Raw genomic sequence first — 20,680 nt, 5'->3', positions numbered from 1 at the left:
CCACAGCTGACCCCCTCCCATCTTCCCTCTGCCTGTTTCTAAAATCTCATCCATCCTCAGCACTGGGAGCATGTTTCATGATGTTAAAGTGCTCCCGCTACTCTCTGCTATTCTCTGAGCATGTCACACTTTCCCCATGCTTCCGTATTTTTGTACGTACCGTTCCCACTTTCTGGACCGTCTGCTCTTGCTACTGGTTTCTCTCCACGGCCCCTCCCTTCTTTCCTCACAAACTTCTGAAATCTTGAAAATCTCTGCTTAGGTAGCCTCTTTCTGAAGCTTTCTTTCATCTTGCTTCAACCCTTCAAGTTGTAGTTGGTCCCTTCTATTTATAGCACTTAAAACACTATATTGCAATTATTTATTTATGCAGTCTGACTACTTTAACCGGATCATGACTGAAACTAGGGAACAAATCCTTTCCCTCTCCAATGTGCCTTTTTACTAAAAAGTGACTGTGTGGATGGATATATAAATAAATGTGCTCTGTAGACCACAAAGTGCTGTTATATTATGATGGTAATTCAATGATTTTCAAGAGGAGGTTGCCTTTTTGATTATCAAACATCTAAAGTTTTTCTATTCTCCCATTTCACCTTTCTTTCTCATCACTTACCTTTATAAAATATAACACATATAATTACTTGGGATGGGGGAGAGAACTGTTTGCAGATTAGAATTTTTCAGTTCATTGAGAAGACGTTTGCATATGGCAGCTTGACCATTTACATACAAGAGAAATTCAGGGTTGTTGTTAAGGAGGTGAATGGGTAAGTCTTGGGTTTAATTTATTTTCTTTCCCACCACTCTCTTTCTCCTTAGAGTGCCCAGATCTAGGATGCTATCCTCAAATAGTACCTATAACAATCCCTTGTACTCACTCCTGGGTTAACCATCTGGTTAAACCAGTACCGTGTATGTGAAAGTGTCTGGCAGACGTATTCTAGTCCTGACGTCATTTTATTTTTGCATCCCCCTCTTCAACTTCATGTTTTTAATTCTTTCACACATCATTCAGACATAGTGAACATTGAGTGTAGGTACACTTAATGTATTTTTAAAATAATGAGTGCCCATGGGGCTTTACTAGAAAGTATGTTATAAAGCCTATTGTCATAAGACAAATCTTTTTTTCAGAAAAATAATGTTGGAATTGGGATTTTTTTTCCCCCACAGCTAAGGATTTGGTGTAAATATATTGCAATCATGAAGATAAAGCTATGGATGTTTTAATAATTTGAGATAATAAAGTAGTAAATGAACTTAAATGAATAGATTTTATTCAACCAAATCTCCTTTTATCCTTTCAAATCTTGAACTCTACCACTTTTGCCCGTACTTTTATTTTTTAGGTTTATTTATTTTGAGAGGGAGTGGGGGAGGGGGAGAGAGAGAGGGAGAGAGAATCCTAGGTAGTCTCCGTGCCGGGAGCATGGAGCCAGATGCGGGGCTTGAACTCAGGAACCGTGAGATCATGATCTAAGCCGAAGTCCAGAGTCGGGACGCTTAACTGACTGAGCCGCCTAGGTGCCCTCCTCTTACTTCTAGTATATGACCTAATTTCCAACATCAGGAAGATTCAAAGCCATCAGGTGAGAACTCTCCCTGAAAGTATTTCTCCTTCTAGCCTTGTTTAATTTCTCCTCAGCATTTCCGTCTTTGCTCTCTTAATTTTTACCTGCCTCTCCCTCTTCCATCAGCAGCTCCTTCACTCTGGATTCTTCCTGGCAGTGCTTAACCTATTCAGTTCTCTTCCATCTTAAAATAATAGTAACTCTGTAACCTTGCGCATCATTCCAGCTGCTGGTGTACTTTCTCCCTCTCGGATGTCTCCGTTTATTATCTTAGTCTGCTTGTGCCCCGTTCATCGCCAGCTGCTGCAGTGCGGACTCTGCCGTTACATCACTTCAACTGTTTTCGCCCGGTCTGCTCTCTGGTGACTTCATCATTGCTAAATTCAGTGAACGCTTCTTCACCTCACTAGTCTCCTCCGCAGCTCTCGATACTATTTACTATTCTACCCTTTTTGAAACTCTTTTTTTGACCTCTCTGGCATCACTTTACTCCCATGGCTTTGATTACCGTGTGTGTCCTAATTATAGTAAACGCGTGTCTTCAGCTTTCTCTCAAGCTTTAGACTTGTTTATTCAGCTTGCCATCCTCACTCTGGTATCTCGGATGTGCCGCAGACTCAACCTACACAAAACAGAGCTGTCTTCTTCTTCCCTCGGTCCTTTTCCTCCCGTTTCTTATTTCAGTCGGTAATGTTGCTGGTAACCTGCTGCCTCGGCAGAAATCATTATCTTTGACTCCTCCTCCTTCCTTCTGACCAGTATCCTGTCACCAAGTGCTACTGGTCCTGCCTCGCGCACTCCGGTCCGTGTCCTCTGTATAGAAACCACCGTTGTGCAGCCACCGCCACCGTCTCTCAGCTGAATTACTTTAACGCTGTTTACTTTTCAGTGGCTTCTCTGCCTCCTGTTCTCATTTGCTCTCCCAAAGCATTCAAAAGGCAGCCAAAGATATGTTTTCCCAGTAAAATACAATTGATGTTCTCTTATTAAAGAGATCTTTAATGGAGGGCTTCCTGTTATTCTTGGAGTAAAAAGACTTTTATGTTCTGGTTCCTGATTAATGTCCTTAGCCTCATCCCCCGTTGTTTACGATGTCTGTTCTCCTCAAATGCTTTTGTCTCGCCTCATGCGTCTTCGCATTGTGTTTCCGTCTTAACTCAAGCCACATACACAAATGCACGTACCCTCACATCAGCAGTTCTCAAACTCCGATCTGGGAACCGCTAGTTACCCCCAGAATCCTTTCAGAGAATCTGCAAGGTCAACACGATTTTCATAGTAGTGCTGTGATGTCACAGTTGACCCTTGAGTACTACGTGGGGGCTGGGGGCATCGACAGCCTACCGCGGTCACCACGGTCTAAAATCCACATATAACTTTTAGTTCCCTAAGAACTTGACTACTTAAGCCATACGGATCACATAAACAGCAAATTAAACACATGTTTGTTATGTTACATGTTATTTACTGTGTTCTTAACGATAAAGAAAGCTTGAAAAAAGAAAATGTTACTAAAACTAGAAGAGAAAATATATTTACAGTATTGTATTTGTTGAAAAAAATCTGCATATAAGTGGACCCGTGCACCTCAAACCCATACTGTTCAAGGGCCAATGGTATTTCCTTTCTCACTGTCTCATGCATATACAGTGGGTTTTTTTCCCAAAGGTGTCATAACGTGACATCATCGCTCTGCTGGCTAACGGATAGGTGCTTTGTATTCTGTTTTTAAAAGTTCCCATTTTTAAAATCGAATAGGGTAAGTACTGATAGATATGACGAACAAAACCTTGCAGGTCCTCAGTAATATCCAAGAGAGTAAAGGGGTCCTGAGTCAAAACAGTGTGAAAATTGCTACTTAGGCCCCAGTTGAATGGTGTTTCTTCTGAGAAGTCCTTGCTTAGGTCCTCCACCAGAGTAACCGTTGAGTAACCTCTGCGGTTTGCGCTTGCCCTATCATAGCACTTCTATCGTACTGCGGTATGTTAGTTACTTATCTGTCTAGGCCAGCAGACACAGAAAGCTCCGTAGAAGAAGGAACTCTGCTGTAACCCCCATACCAAGCACAGTTCTGAATACATAGTAAGTGCTTAGTCAACACATGTTGAGTGAATCTCTTCAAAGGTATTTGGGAGATATGAGGACTATAACATGTTTGAAATTATAACCATCTTGTACTTTACTGATGCATTCATTTCTTAATTTTTTTTTGACCCACCGATATCTGAATGGGTTTTAGGAAGCAAGGTTGTGTGTGTGTGTGTGTGTGTGTGTGTGTGTGTGTGTGTGTGTGTGTGTGTGTTGAGGGTACAGTACACACGCACACATGCGTGTATAAAAGGAAATCTATACATAATATCATTGCTGAAAGTCTGGAGCTCCATTTCTGAATCTTTGTCTTCCCCAAACCATGGAGGCTTGGACAAGTCTTTTTATTACTTTGAATGTAACTTTCCTCATCAAATAATGGGATTGAACTAGATTATCTAAAAATTTCTTCCTATATGATACTATTTAACACATGTGAAAAGTGGTCTGTGTATCAAATATGTGGCTTATATTTATTTATATTTTATATTACTAAAAATGCACGTAAATTTAGTTTTATCTGTATATTAAAATAACTTTGTTTTTGCAGGAAAGATGATAAGGACTATGCTTTAAAACAAATAGAAGGAACTGGGATCTCTATGTCGGCATGTAGAGAAATAGCAGTAAGTGAAGCCCTTTTTATAGTCATTATTATCATTTGACTCATGAATGTCAACTATGTGGTCTCTGAATTGTATTTGTCACATATACATGTTAATTGAAAGTTGGTAAATATTTTTCATATTGACCATTTGTAGAAAAATATATTTCTTTCCTAAGAGAAGTAAAGGTGGCATGTAGTTCTAGCAAAAATGTCTGCATAAATTCATTTATTTGGGAGTAAGTCAGTCTTATTTGTTTATATAAATATATATTTTTCTGGTAAATGTCACTAAATATTAAGGGTCCAGTTATTATTTCATTGGGTGCAATAAAAGTAAGTTTGTAGAAACCTATATGTTCATTAAAACTAGTATTTCTGTTTTAATGAGATTGATGTCATTACATGAACTTAAAATGAGATCGTGTTACTTGATTTTCATTGTATCTGTTCATTTGAATATGTTAAAAATATGCGCTGTTTTCTTTTGGAAACTTAGCTTTCCATATGGCATTAGAATCTCATTTTAATCCCAAAGGAAAATATTCATCTTAATGCACTGTTAAATAATTATTCACAGATTTAAACTGAGTTTTACTTTCATGAGATTTTACTTCAGTTTTTACTATTGTGGCACTGTGGGTCCAAATTTATCTTTTCTGGCTATAATGAGAATATTATAGAATATATATTATAATCTTGTTGCTCTTAGCCCTTGTATCTATCCACAGATAATAGGCTATTGTGAGCTAGATATATTAACTTAGATAATTTTACTCATTTAATAGATTTATACCACTGGGTTTTCATTCATTTGTTGTATGTCATGTTGACAGGAACTAGAGTAGGTAAAAGTAAAGAAACGGAACAGTCAGGGTCCCTGGCCTTGAGTATTTACATGCTGATGAGGAAAGACACTCATATATCTTATAATAATGGTATACCAAGCACAGTGATAGAACTGTATGGAGAATGGGAAAAGGATCTACATCTAACTGAGAAAATCAAGGAAGGTTCCAGGAAGACATGTAAGAATTACCTCCACGAGGGAAGAGTAGAGGTGAGGTGGAGGGTATGCCATGCTGGAAATTACCTTTCATGTAATTGATAGATTTTTAATGCTCTTGAATCTAGAGGAAGGATATCTGTACATTAACTATCAGTTCTTCCAGCATCTACAGTTCTGTATATTCTAGTTAGTTTTAAAGAATTAAAATCCATTGAACTGTGGTCAGTGATGTTAGATGTCATGATAGAGATTATCTTTGGAGGGGTCAGGGAGTGACGGAAAGTGGAGACAAGGGAACTTTCAGGATTCTAGTAATGTGCTGTTTCTTGTTCTTGTTCTGGGTCTGGTTATGTGGGTTTAGTATGTGAGAACTCACCGAGCTGTGCACTTAACGGGTTTGTGTGCTCTTTCTCTGTGTTTATTAAACTTCAGCAAAATGTTTTGAAAACAACTCATTTTAGGAACAGACATTCTTCATGTGTATGTTGATAACTGTAAATGAAGTTCAGCACGGAAAGAAATATGAACACTTATTTTTAACGTATATGATTATGGTTCTTCAACCTAAAGTGAGCACAAATTTTTATTTTATTTTATTTTATTTTTTTTTTAATTTTTTTTTCAACGTTTTTTTATTTATTTTTGGGACAGAGAGAGACAGAGCATGAACGGGGGAGGGGCAGAGAGAGAGGGAGACACAGAATCGGAAACAGGCTCCAGGCTCCGAGCCATCAGCCCAGAGCCTGACGCGGGGCTCGAACTCACGGACCGCGAGATCGTGACCTGGCTGAAGCCGGACGCTTAACCGACTGCACCACCCAGGCGCCCCACAAATTTTTATTTTTGATGAAATTTACTATTTTTTCCTTTTCGTGACCATTGTTTTCTGTGCCTGACTGAAGAAATCTTTACCCACGGATTGTGAAGATATTTTCCTGTGTTTCCTTCTAAAAGCTGTATAGTTTTGGTTGTACGCTTTAGTTTGGGTTCTGTTTGATTCATTTTTGTTTGTATACATGTGATGTAAGGTTTGAGCTTCTCCCCTCCCCTTGTAAAAACTTAAATGACTATGTAAGTGTGAACTGTTCTGGGCTCTGTTCCATTCTTACTGATCTCTTTGTCCGCCCTTATGCCATTATGAGGTCACTCTAGCTTTACAGCAAGATTTGAAGTAAGATTGTATAAGGCCACCAGCTTTAGTCCTCTGTTTCAGGATTGTTTGGGCTATTTTAGGTCCTTTTCAGTATCATATGAATGTTTGAATCAGCTCATTTTTATTTCTAAAATATGCATGCTGGGATTATGGTTTGGATCAATTCGGGGAAAACTAATATCTTAATAATACTGCATTCGGTCCATGAAACTCAAAAGATAAACTTTCTATTTTTTAATATTTTCTTTAATTTTTCTCAATAGTGTTTTGTAGTTTTTAGTTGTAGAGAAAACGCACACCTTCTGTTAAATTCATTCCTAAGGACTTCATGTTTTCTGGTACTCTTGTAAATGGATTGCTTTAAAAATTTTTACTTCCCATTTGTTTGCTTCTATACTTCGAATTTTTTTAATATTGTTATTTTCGTATCCATTTTATATCTAAATTCACTGGTAGGTTTTGGTGATATATGCAGAGAAATGGTTATGTCATCTATGATTTGGAATAGTTTTACCTCTTTTCATCTTTGTATTTTTTTTCTTATTGCACTGACTTGGCTTCCATATAATGTTGAAGAGTAATGAGGACAGACATCTTTGACTTGTTCCCAGTCTTGGGGAAAGTGTTTTCAGTGTTTCACTATTAGATAAAATGCCAGCTGTAGGTTTTTATAGATGCTGTCAGTCAGACTTAGGAAGCTCTTTCTAGTTTTTTCATAAGTGGTATTGAATTTTATCAGATGCTTTTTTCCTGTGTGTACTGAAATGACCCTATAGTTCTCTTTTATTCTGTTTCATTGGTAGACCACGTTGATTTTTAATGTTTGTCCAATTTTGCATTCTTGAAATAATCCCTGCTTGGTTGTTTATTGCTAGATTTGATTTACTAGTGTGTTGTTAAGGAGTTTTAACTGTATGAGTTTGAAGGATGTTGTTCTATAATTATCTTTTCTGTAATGTCTTTGTCTTTGGTATCAAGACTATGCTGCCCTCGTGAAACACGTTATGCAGCATTTCTTCATCCCCTGTATTCTCAGTTTCTGTAAGATTGGTAGTTTTTCTTCTATAAATATTTGATAGAATTCACAAACTAATATTATATCCTTAATAGCATCTAGTATTTGATATTTTGTATTTTTTATGTAGTTTGTCTATTTCACGCAAGTTGTTGATTTATCAGCACCAAGTTGTTCATATTATTCCCGTATCTTTTCATATCTGTAGCTTCTGTAGTGATGTCCTGTTTCATTGGAGGTTGGTAATTTGTATTTTCTCTCTATATTATCGATCTCTACTCTTTATTATTTTTTTTCCTTCTACTTTTGGCTTACATTTCTTTTTTATCTTCTTAAGGTGGAACCTTAGGTCATTGATTTTTAAATGGTTCTTTTCAATAAGCAATTAAAACTATAAATTTCCCTTTAAGCTGTATTCTACTTGCATTCCATAAGTTTTGTTACATTGTATTTTCATTATCATTTAGTACAGAATGTTTTCAATTTTCTTTGTGATTCTTTTCTTTTATTCATGGATTATTTAGAAATATATTGTTTAATTTTTTAAACATGTGTGGAACAGAATAGAAAACCCAGAAATGAACCCACAAGTGTGTCAGTTAATCTTTGACAAAGGAGAAATGAATTTATAATGGGAAAAAAGACAATCTCTTCAACACACGGTATTGGGGAAACTGGACAGCTATATGCAAAAGAATGAAACTGGACTACTTTCTTAAACAGTACACAAAAATAAACTCAAAATGGATTAAAGGCCTCAATGTAAGACATGAAACCATAAAAATCCTTGAAGAGAGCACAGGCAGTCAATTCTCTCACATCATCTATAGCAACACTTTTCTAGATATGCCTCCTGAGGTAAGGGATACAAAAGCAAAAATAAACTGTTGAGACTACATCAAAATAAAAAGGTTCTGCACAGCAAAGGAAACAGTCAACAAAACTAGAAAGCAACCCACTTAATGGGAAAAGATATTTGCAAATCACATATCTAATAAAGGGTTAGTGTCTAAAATATATAAAGAACTGATAAAACTGAACACTCAAAACAAATAACCCAGTTAAAAAATAGGCAGATGACATGAATAGGCATTTCTCCAAAGAAGACATCCAGATGGCCAATAAAAAAGATGCTCAACATCACTCATTATCAGGGAAATGCAGACCAATACTACAATGAGCTATCACCTTATACCTGCCGGAATGGCTAAAATCAAAAACAGAAGAAACAATACGTGTTGGCGAGGCTGTGGAAAAAAAGGAATCTTCTTGCACCATTGGTGGGAATGCAAACTGGTGTAGCAACTGTGGAAAACCGTATGGAGGTTCCTGAGAAAGTTAAAAATAGAACTACCCTAGGGTCCCCTGGGTGGCTCAGACGGTTAAGCATCTGACTTCAGCTCAGATCATGATCTAACAGTTTGTGGGTTCAAGCCCCACATCAGGCTCTGTGCTGACAGCTCAGCAGCTGGCCGCTGCTTCAGATTCTGTCTCCCTCTCTCTCTGCCCCTCCCTCCCTCTCAAAAATAAACATTAAAAAAAGTTTGTTTCTTTTAATAAAAAAAAATAGAACTACCCTAGGATCCAGTAATCACACTAACTGGGTATTTACCCCTAAAATGCAGAAACACTTGTTCAAAGGTATACATGCACCCGTGTGTTTATTCCAGTATCATTTACAATAGCCAAATTATGGAAGCAGCCCATAGCTATCGTCAGACCTATGGCATAAATTCAGAATTTATTATTTTTGCCATGTTGTAAAATTTTAATATTATAAATCAATGTCATTTTGAGAATATTGGAGATTTTCTTATCTTCTCACAGCTATACATGGTATTTATTAACAAGATACAGTTTCAAATATTATTAATTTTTTATTTATTTGTACTTTAAGAGTTCAAATTAAGGGTGATATTAGATGGCACGATTAGAATGAATTAAGTTTGTAATGAATGACATATTAAGACGTTTATATTTTTAGCAGTGATCTTAGTATTCAGGAAATTACAAGAATTTGTTCCCAGTAGAATTAGAAGAATTTAGGTGATTTTTGTGATGGAAACCACTGCTTAAGCTTATTCAAACCTTTTCTTTAATTTTTTTTAACTTAAAATCTTCAAAAAGGCAAAAAAAAAAAAAAAACAACCTTAGAAAATGTTAAGAAATATGTAACTACATGCTGTGGGCTCTGTATGGGGTGATGAAATGCTGAAGTTCTTTTCATCAGCTTTGAAAACTGGGATGTTCCCAGTGCCAGAGTACCAATGTCAAAGCACTGCCTGTAGCACTTAAAGCCCTAGCCAAATAAACCTGTGCTTTACTTGGCTTGACCACTTACTAGCTTGTAGGGCCCAAGGCAAGTTAATTGTGTTTTTGTTTCCTCATCTGTAAAATGGTAATAGTGTCTCATAGGGTTTATTGTGAGGAGCTTAGCATACTTCTTTGGACACAATAAACTCCAGGTAAATGTTAGCTGCTGTCGGTAATGGGTTACCACTACTGCAGCCGCAGCCTAGGATTGTCTGCTTACTTGCATTTGTCTCCCACTGGAGAACCTCAGCAAGTCTTAGCACATTTTATGTCCAGGACCTAGTGTATCTCCCACAGTGGCTGGCATGTAGGAGGTATTTGGTTAATGTTAGCCCTGCTAAATGTAGCACAGCTCCCTGGTTTTTTGGAAGTACTTCAATAGAAATATTTACTTAGATGTAATCCCCCACTGAGACTCGGTTCCATCTCTAATCCCACAGTGACCCATCCCCTGATAAATCTCCCTTTAAAAAACACCCCGCATAGAGTGTCTTACTTACTCACTAATAGTAGTTATTTACTGAGTTAGTTTACCAAGGCTGCCAGAGCAAAATACTATGGACTGGGTGGCTTAAGCAACAGAAACTGACTCTCTCCTGGTGGAACTTGTAAGTCCAAAATTGGAGAGTCTGCAGAGTTGGGTTTCCTCTGTGGCTTCTCCTGGTTTTGCAGACGACTATTCTCTTGTGACCTCTTGGAAGGTCCTGTCTGTACCAGCTGCCCTGGTGTCTCTCTGTGTGTCCTACCTAATCTCTTCTTATAAGGCCACCATTCAGATTGGATTAGGGCCACCCTAATGACCTTATTTTAACTTAATTGCCTCTGTAAAGGTCTTATGTTCAGATACAGTCACATTCTGAGGTACTGGCAGTTAAGGCTTCAACATATGAATGTGAGGGAGAACACAGTTCAGTCCATAACACTTACTGTTACTTACTTACTATGATAATGATAGCACTGACTGTTAATATATTTTTAAATTATTACCCTCGAAGATTTGTTGTCTGACTCATCAGGTAGATGTTTTAAAAATAGAAGTGGATTTTTTTTTAAGTTTATTTATTTATTCTGAAAGCTAGGGGAGAGGCAGAGAGAGCGAGGAGAAGAGAGAGAGAATCCCAAGCAGGCTCTGAACTCGTGCGGAGCCCATTGAGGGGCTCTAACCCACAAACTGCGAGATCATGACCCGAGCCGTAATCAAGAGTTGGATGCTAAACCGAGTGAGCCACCCAGGCGCCCCAAGAAGTACATTCTTAAAAGAAGTAGACTGGTTTTATGATGAGAGCAGTGATCTTAGTCCACAGGTCAGAAGCCAAAGGGTGTTTTGTATGATGCCTGTACATTTGTATATATTTTTTAATTCACAAATTCATTAATCATCAAATACCTAATGAGTGCCTACCAGGTGCCCAGGCAGTGTGCTAGAACCTAGCAGTGAAATGGTGAGCAAGGCACTGTGCCTGTCACTGTGCATTTCACACCCTAGTATATATTTAGACATCTGTGCTTATGAAGTATAATGAGAAATAGCCCCCCCCCCCCCGAGTGTTAGGTCTTGGAAGGTATTGGTATTAGACCTTAGAGTGTTGGCTTTGTGTTTTAAAAGTCAATTAATCAGTTTTAAAAGCATTTAAAGCCTGATCGTAACCACTACCCAGGACTATGACCATGAGCAAATTATTTAATACCCTCAAACCACTATTTTCTCATTTATAAGATAGAAGTAATATAAATATTTCATACAGTAATTTATGATTAAGCGAGATAAGGCATGTCCTCTGCTTATTTAGCACCATGTTTGGGCCTCTAGAGAACTTAATAAAGTATGTTGCTGGTTGTTTCCCCCACTTCCCCAGTACCGGAGCTAAGCCTCATCTTGGAAGTAAAATTGAGGGGTTATCTAAGAATAGCTTTATATGTAGGTTTCTAATGGAGTTTGTCGTAATTTCTACCCTGCCACTTTCCAGAAGTGATTTGAAATAGTGCCTGAGAAGTGTGTTCCAATCGTGAGGTAATAGAGAAAACGCTTGACCCAGAACTAAAGTGAACTGAGCACTAGGGTTGGCTCTCCAGCCAGCTGGATTATCCTGGGTGACTCCGAAGTCTAGACTTCCCCTATCAGATTCTTTGCCTTGTTTACTAATTAGGAAATGGTTAATCTTAAATACTGCCCCTTTAGGTTTCTGAGGATTTGTGTGTACTCTCTAAAGTCTCATAGCTTTGAAATTATATTCTAAAAGCAGAAATAGATAACTTGAATTTAATCTTGCTTCTGAATAAAATAATTATCACTTTCCGGAGAATAATCGTTAATGTAAGTGATTTAACATACAGTCCATTCATAGTCTTTCCTTTGCTGAATTCATTTTAGAGTCCCTAATATATTGTTAACATTGTATTTATATTAATTCTTGTTTTGGTAGCAGTGTTCTTATAAAAGGTACTGAAGTCGTAAGTTCCAAGACCTTGACTTTCTCACATGGCTGTCATGTATTTGGAACACATTTGGAAGCCACTGTGTAAGTCAGTTGTAACTGATAAATACGTAGTATGAGGCTTCATGAGAAATTTTTTCTTGTCATTGTTGGAGCTGTTGTTGACAAGGTAGGAATACTTTTTAACCTTTTAATCCTAATGGATTATTAGGGCCACATTGGTTATGAAATGAGAATAAAATAAGGAGATAAAAGATTTTAGATAAAAGAATGTCCTTCTAGGAAATGAGAAAGGTTAAACCCATAAAAATGTGTTCTACTTAGATGCTTCTGTCTGCATAAGTTCTTTATTATTTTATTAAGGGCTGAAATATTTTAATCAATTTTACTATATATTTGAAATGCCTGAGAAAATAGGTACCATATCTCACAGAATTACAGATCTTAATTCTCATCTGCTATTTGATATTGATAAATGTTGTATTTTCTAATGTCGTGATGAGTTTTTTTTAAAGAATTGCAAACTACACATTTAAGTTCAATTGTTTTAGGATGTCAAAACATAGACAACTAGCAAAATGGGAGAAAACATTTGTAAATCATTTATCTGATAAGGGATTAATATCTACGCTAAAGGATCACAACAACAAGAAGAAAAAAACAATTCAAAATTGGGCAAAAGACTTTGGATAGACATTTCTTCAAAGGAGGTATACAAATGACCAATGAGCACCTTAAAGAAGATGCCTAACCCATTGTTAGGGAAAAGGCAAATCTAAACCACAGTGAGATACTACTTCAATATCTGTTACAATGTGGCTGTTATTAAAGAGCGGGGAGGAAAAGGAAAATAGGTGTTGATGAAGACGTGGAGAAATTGGAACCCTCATGCGTCGCTGATGGGAATATAAAATGGTACAGCTGCTGTGAAAACCGGTTTGGTGTTGCCTCCAAAAGTGAACCGCAGAAGTCTCATGTGATCCACCAATTCCACTCCTGGGTATATTTCCAAAGAATCGAAAGCAGAGACTCAGGTAGCTGCATACCAGTGTTCACAGCAGCATTGTTTACAGCAGCCAAAACATGGAAACAACTCAAGTACATCAGCAGATGAGTGGATACACAAAAGATGGTACATACATACCGTGGAATGTATTCAGCCCCAAGCAAGGAAGGAAATTATGACGCTGCTAGTGCTACAGTGTGGCTTAACCTTCAAAACATTATGCTAAGTGAAATAAGCCAGACACCAAAGGACAGATACTGTATGACTCTACTACTTTAAAAGAGGTACCTGGAGTAGGCAAATCCATAGAGACGATGTAGAGTAGAGGTTAGCAGTGGCTGAGAGAAGAGAAGGGAAATGGGGAGTTATTGTTAAATGGGTACAGAGTTTCTCTTTAGGATCATAAATAGTTCTAAAATGGGTAGTGGTGATGGTTGCAGACATTTTGAGGAGACTTAATGCTATTGAATTGTACACTAAAAATTGTTAAAATGGTAATTTTAATGTTACGTATTTTATCACAAAAAATAAAAAATAAGAAAACCAACTAAACAATAACAACAAAACAGATTTACTCAATTATATCTTTTCCAAACAGTTTTTCCTCATCTGTATGGACACTTTTAAAATAGTGTGGGTAGTTATGAGATTTTTAGGATTGATTACCATTGGGTTTTTATTGCCTGTGAATTACAAATGGTGTGGTTTATTTAACATGATTTTCATAGCAAAAATTTTTAATGGATCTTCCTTATTTTGCAGTTACTTCGAGAGCTTAAGCATCCAAATGTCATCTCTCTTCAAAAGGTGTTTCTGTCTCATGCTGATAGGAAAGTATGGCTTCTGTTTGACTACGCTGAACATGACCTCTGGGTAAGGTGAATTGTGGTAGGCATCAAGTCATTGGTTTTAGTCAGGGATTAAAGGTGACTAAAAACAATTTTAGGAGTTTATCTTACTGTGAGATTTACATTTTTTTAAGTAAAAGTGACCTCACAGAATATGGTTGATGAATTACCAAGACTAGGGTATTTTGCTCTGTATTATTACTTTTTGGTCTTATCAATTTCATCTTTGTTACATGCTACAGAAAACAGTAGAATCTGAACAGTATAAACAACTATTCGGTGTGGTATCTTAGCTACAGATTTTTGATAAAATTTTTAAGGTAACTGTAATAGCCATTTTGTTCTAGGATTTAAAAGCAGCATGTTTCCTTTTACTCTGTAAAGGAATATAAGATGAGAAAGTGGTATCCGTGTGTAGGGAGACAAATACGTTAGAGCTAGTCATTCTGTTATTTGTCATACAACACCAGGCAAGTCTCTTAATGGCTCTGAGTGGGGGGGGGGGGGGGCTCTGAAGTTGTAGGCGCCCCCCCCCCCCCATCTGTAAAATGTGATACTTTTCCTGCTTTTCTACAGGATTTTTTGGAAGAGCAATTTTGTATTTGGAAAGCTTCATAAGCTAAGTGTAGTATACAAATCTAACATACTATTAATCATTTCCTGGATATTATTCACACTTAATACCATATTCTAATGTATTCCTTATTTCCATAAACAGAAATTCAGTATTGTACTTACTTGAATTGGGCATGGTCTCGTTTAGGAAGAATTCTTTGTGGAAGACAGCTTCCGGTCAAATCCTTGAAGATTCTCAAAGTCAAGTGATTACAGTCTCTTAGATGAGTTTTATTAGGTTAGCTAATATAATGACAAAAATGATGTTACATTGATAAAAATTATTATAAACTGAGAATTTATTAAAAAAAATTTTTTTTACTTTTATTTATTTTTTTTATTATATGAAATTTATTGTCAAATTAGTTTCCATACAACACCCAGTGCTCATCCCAAATGATGCCCTCTTCAATGCCCATCACCTACCCTCCCCTCCCTCCCACCCCCCATCAACCCTCAGTTTGTTCTCAGTTTTTAAGAGTCTCTTATGCTTTGGCTCAGAATTTAAATTTATCTTGGCTAAAGAGCTGAAATACTAAGAGCTAACTCAGTATTTGCATTTACTCAGTAGATTGTTTTTAAAACCGGTATTTACGAAAGTCTTGGGCAACTATCAGATTTATTCTATTAATCATAACGGTTATGTTTTTTGAAACTCTGAAGTGCAATCTTAGGGATAAGAGTTTATGATATATAAAATGAAAATCTGTAGCAAGATAGCCAAAACAATTTTGAAATATACTCACAAAACTTATATGCTGATCAGTCAGTCTTGTGTAAAGAACATGTTAACACAAACTACAGTTGAGAAAATAAAACAAGTAAGCGAAAACCCAGTATTACATTGAGTTAATTCATTAACAAGTGCTTCACTTCTGTGAACTCTATTTTTTCTGATATTTAATAAGTAATTTAATAGGATCTTTACATATTTCACTGTGTTTTGTATACTGGCCTATATGTATATTTCTATACTGGCTGTGCATCTCTTGAGATAAATAAAAGAAAACAAACATACATACAGATCTTCCTTGACCTACGATGGAGTTAGATCCTGATAAATGCATCGCAGATTGGAAACATATCAAGTCAGAAGTACATTTCATACACCTAGCCTGATGGCTGAACATCATAGCGTAGCCTAGTCTACCTTAACTGTGCTGAGAACACTTATCCCCCTCCAGTTGGGCAAAATCTCCTAACACAGAGCCTGTTTTGTAATGAAGTGCTCGGTACCTCACATCATCTATTGAACACTGTCCTGAACTTGAAAACCAGAATGGTTGTGTGAGTGTGGAATGGTTGTAGCGCGTTGGCCGTTGCCCCTCGCTGAGGTACAGCAGCTGCCGCCGCCTGGCATCCTGAGCGAGCACTGGCCTGCGTGCTGCTAGCCTGGGAAAAGATCACATTTCAGAATTCGCAGTGTGGTTTCTGCTGAATGCTCATCGCTTTTGCTCCATCACCACGTCAAAAAATCATAAGTTGAACCACTGTAAGTCAGGACCATCTGTACTGGTATGCAAGGGATTATAATATTCTGGCTCGGTTTCAGGTATCTTCAAAATAATTTACAGTTTTCATTCAGCTGCACTTTGTAAATGTAAAAACAAAATTTTGAAGTAAAACTAACACAAGTAAACAGTAAATAGTTTTGGAAGGAAGTTCACCTCCTGAAAATAGTTTTCAACTCTTGCTAATTTCCAGAATTAACCTCATTTACATAATTTTAACCCTAACGGATTTCAGAAATGGAAACTTCTATGGGTTTCATATACTTTCAGATTTATAAGAAGTATTTTTCACTCTGTGGATTTCTGTTTTCCATGAGTAAATGCAATTTGATTCAAATTATTTGTGTAAGTTATCTGTAAAGAATTGTTTTGAACTGAAAGTAGACATCACATTTTCTATTCTATGAAACTATTGTCCACAGTCAGTGCTGGTTGTAAATATTTTTGTTGTTGTTCACTTCTGTTCTTTTAAAATAAATCTGATCAAATCAAATTGGGATTCTGTTAATAAAAATTTATTAAATTAGTGTGGCCGATACTGAATTGGACGCTCATTCTCAAGCCTAACATGAAATCAAATTATACGATCCAAATTTATGAGAAATTGTGTAGGCTGGTTTATAAACATAATTTGTAATAAATCATGATTTGTAATAGTTGAACATAGGAGATCGTATTGTATTCAGTATAATTTCTAGCTAGTATGTGATATTTAATTTTACGTGTCGATATAATAATTATACTTTCGCAGATTATGCTGCATGCAGTGTTCCCAGATGTGTATACATGGGCATCATTGGCCTTAAGTCAAATAAGTACTTTTAATGTTCATTTTAATAAAAATAAAATAATTCCGTTTACTAAAACCTCCTTTATCCATTTCATTTTCTTATTTTAATTGGAGTGTTGAATTAGCTGGGGGAAGGCAGCAGAGGATAACAAAAACAGTTGCAGTAAAAAGAGTCATTTAAAAAAATCACTTAGGTGTTGGTGAAATTTCATGCTAAGCACACCGCATATTTTTTATATAGCCCTGGAATAAAAACGAAGGTAAGCGATTTCCCCAGTGTAGTTTTTTGTAGTTATGACATATTGGTAAAAAAGTAATTTGTTAAACCCTAATGAAAATGTTAACTGAAGGGGTGTTTAACTGGCTTAGCCAGTAGAGTGAGCAACTCTTGATCTTGGAGTTGTAAGCTCGAACCTCACGTTGGGGATAGAGATTACTTAAAAATGTTAACTGGAGGAGTGCATATGGCATCATTTATTGTACCTCCCCTACATATTCTTTTCTTCTCACTCTGTCAAGTTTTAATTTTTCTAAATAATGATGTATTTTAATCTATTTTTATTAAGCTCTGAAAACCACTAGCTCTTAAGGTGAACAGACTTCATTGTCACACCATTTCTTAGGATATGTGACAGAACATTCTAGATTATTGAGTTTTAGCTCTATTTTGCTTGACTGTTTTAAAATACTTTGGGCAGATAACAGAAGAAAATTAAAATAGTGTTATGCTGCTAATAAAGTATAGATTAATCATACTACATGCAGGCTGACACTTCTACTTTCCCACCAGGTAGTCTTTGCTATATATTTTTTTCTTTGGAAAGTAAAACTTCTTCACTCATGAGTTACTAGTTATTCCTTATCCTTGTTCTACTTTCTATGTCATAAGAAAATAGGAGGTGAAAATGTTGACCTGTAATATAAAATATGTCTGTCCTGTTTTAGTTGTGTTTACTAATGTCAAGAATATGGTTGATATTCACCCATAAATACTGCTCAAGAGTCTGTTCTTCTGCACATGAGGTACCAGGCATATGCCTAGTGTTACACACAGCAGAGTTGATTTCAGCTGATTTGTAGGTGTTCTTGCAGTTTAAGAGTGCTTTAATTAAAACGAAGAAACCTGTCAAGAGAGTTTGAAACATGGGATCTTGTTTCTACTGAGGTACATTTGTTTATAAAGCAATTTTCCTGTTTATAAAATGGTATTGTGTTTTACCGGATGTCCACTAATACTGTTCCTAGAAAGTTTTTAATGAATAGTACAAGGCTATTTTTTTCTCATCTGAATCTTAGCTATTTCTAAATATTTCCAGTGTGAACTGGTCATTTACATGTGATTTCTTTATGCTTCTGTGTATTTTATTGAAATAATTTCCCTGTGTGCTTCCTTTATAACCCATGTATTATAAACAGGCAACACATTTATGCTATGTCAGCCAACCCATAAGTATCTCTTGAAATTTGTTCTGTTTATTTTCTTTTCATTTAATTAGTACAGATAAAACAGATTCTGTTCTTGAAAATTTCTACCAGGTAAACAGGGGTCAAGTATATTCTGAAAGTATTTTTTAATTATACTTTTAAAATAAAATCACATTGCTCTCAACTTCTCTGTTGTAATCATTTGTTTTCTGAGACACGATCATTTGCTCAGGAAATGAAATTTTAGCTTCAGTTAGTAGGAAATTTTAAGTTTATGTTATCCAGCAGAATATGAAATTATATTTTGGATATCTTTGGGAATCCCTGAGTGTTTCTTTTTCTGTTAGGAAAATATTATACATCAAGTGATCTTTCCCTCTTTTCTTTTTTAAGCTTCTGGTGATATTTTTCTTTCTTTCAGCATATAATCAAGTTTCACAGAGCTTCTAAAGCAAACAAGAAGCCAGTTCAGTTACCTCGGGGAATGGTGAAGTCACTATTGTATCAGATCCTAGATGGGATTCACTACCTGCATGCTAACTGGGTGTTGCACAGGGATTTGGTAAGTTGATATGTAGTTAGGTTTAAGCAGAAGGATGCATTTATAGTTGGTTGATTTTCTAGTCGTCTCTACGTATCAGTGCTGCATAGACTTACAAACCTTGTAGAAGGGTGAGAGTGCTGTAGTCTCCTTACAGTCTAGCCTCGTGCTGTTTATATGATGCATCCTGCTTCTCTGACGTATACTGGCTGGGGTTCCCTGAAGAGGTGAAAGAGGGCACATTTGTTTTCCTAAGCTTTTGTTTACTTTTCACTTTATAAATGAAGTCTAATTATTAGATGCTAAGCAAACTCTAGAAATCAATATATTTGTGAATAACTTGGAAATGAAACTTCAGAGCCTACTGAAACTAAGTTACATATTAGGAGAGGAGATCTTAATTCAGTCTGCTGGGTTGTTGTTTTTTTATGTTTATTTTTTTGAGAGATAGAGATCAACCTGCTTATTTTTAAGCCCCACTATATTAGTAGCAGACTTTTGACCAGTAACAGTTATTAATCATTATTGAGTACATTATTGAGAAGCCTTGCCACGTTAATGCACATTAAATTCTTAAGAATTCCACATGGCAGAATAATTTATGCCTTTTTATAAAATCCGTCTAGCATGAAATTTTTCGTTAAATGGTGCATTGTTCATTCATCTTCCTGGATGTAAATGATTTAAATCTCAAATTCCCCATATTGCATAATTACCTTGTGCTTTGTTGTTCTTTTCTTTGTAAAGGTGGTAACTATAGTAAAGTCTGTGACAATGCCTTCATTCCAGACAGTTACAAACACAGTGCTGGAAGTGATGACTTGGTCTCTGATCACATGTGTCACATAGTCACTAATAGTGACTTCGTCACTAGTCACTTAGTCACTCAGTGACGTAGTCAATAGTGACTTAGCTTTTAGCCCTGTAGACGTTGAGATGGAGCTGATCTGCCCCTTGCACCTAGTCTTTCTGAGCTGCTCTGTGTTTAATGCCTTCAGATCAGATGTTGCCGTGTCATAATTTCTTGTGCTTGCATCTATTTTCAACAGATCTCCTCGCAATGTGTTTAAGGCTACTTATTTTATCTCCAGGTCACACACCTAGAAAGCATTTAGACTAGGACCGGTAACATCAGAAATTCGGTTGAAGGAACTTGTTTCCGTATGCAAATTTTATTTTTAATATTATTAGGGTATTTTATTTACAGTGGCATTACAGAAGTGAGACAAGTGTGTCGGTTCCTTATGAAGCTGAAAGTAAATTTCAACTTTTAGGGGAGTCAGCTATTGATACTTTTAAGCTACCGACCTTTTTTATGATCTCCGAAAGAATAAAATATGGCAAAAGGGCATTTTTCCCTAATTATGCTGAGATGACACTACATTTTCTTTTGGTTGTAAGTTATTTTTCATCGTGAAAATATGTCTGTTTGTTAGATGAATACAAATTGAAAACAAATCAGCATTTCAGTTGTTATGTTAATATATAATATATTTGAACCACTTACAGTAATACCAACTACAGTAGTGAAAATAGTTACAGTTTGATTTTTTTTAATTTCTCTTTTGGGAAAGCTCTTTCTATTGGTGTGGCATAGACAAGTTCTCTTTGACCTAGAGATAGTGTGGGACGCTTCATTTTGGAGGTCTCCCCGTCTTTTAGTGGTGTGCCAAGAGGTGGGGGCCAGTGGGAGCAGTGCACCCTAGATGCCAGCATCAAAGGGATGCACCGTCTGAAGGTGACTTAAAAATAA

At 36.4% G+C, this 20,680-nt stretch overlaps 1 protein-coding gene and 1 long non-coding RNA gene across 5 annotated transcripts in view; one reads left to right on the top strand and one right to left on the bottom strand.

Moving 5' to 3' along the window:
* Window positions 1-20,680, top strand: part of CDK8 (cyclin dependent kinase 8) — a 113,283-nt gene that overhangs the window by 53,284 nt on the left and 39,319 nt on the right. For 3 of the 4 annotated variants that reach the window (XM_086714877.1, XM_025924205.2, XM_025924204.2), the window contains exons 2-4: window positions 4,213-4,288; window positions 13,960-14,070; window positions 18,808-18,948. In XM_086714877.1, coding sequence (XP_086571003.1) covers window positions 4,213-4,288; window positions 13,960-14,070; window positions 18,808-18,948 — 328 coding nt within the window. Of the gene's footprint in view, window positions 1-4,212; window positions 4,289-13,959; window positions 14,071-18,807; window positions 18,949-20,680 lie in introns of those variants that run through there. The other variant, XM_086714884.1, reaches the window with a different exon arrangement.
* LOC147584878 (uncharacterized) lies at window positions 2,036-19,751 on the bottom strand. The gene is made up of 3 exons (XR_015254018.1): window positions 19,644-19,751; window positions 14,784-14,903; window positions 2,036-2,933 (listed from the first exon to the last, which is right to left on the bottom strand). It is a non-coding gene; the product is annotated as an uncharacterized LOC147584878 (long non-coding RNA).

This window comes from Puma concolor, chromosome A1, assembly GCF_028749965.1.
Source record: "Puma concolor isolate L17-30 chromosome A1, mPumCon1.1.hap2, whole genome shotgun sequence".
NCBI classification, from domain to species: domain Eukaryota; kingdom Metazoa; phylum Chordata; class Mammalia; order Carnivora; family Felidae; genus Puma; species Puma concolor.
Note: the sequence above shows the minus strand (reverse complement) of the source record. Positions and strands in the feature narration are given on the sequence as shown.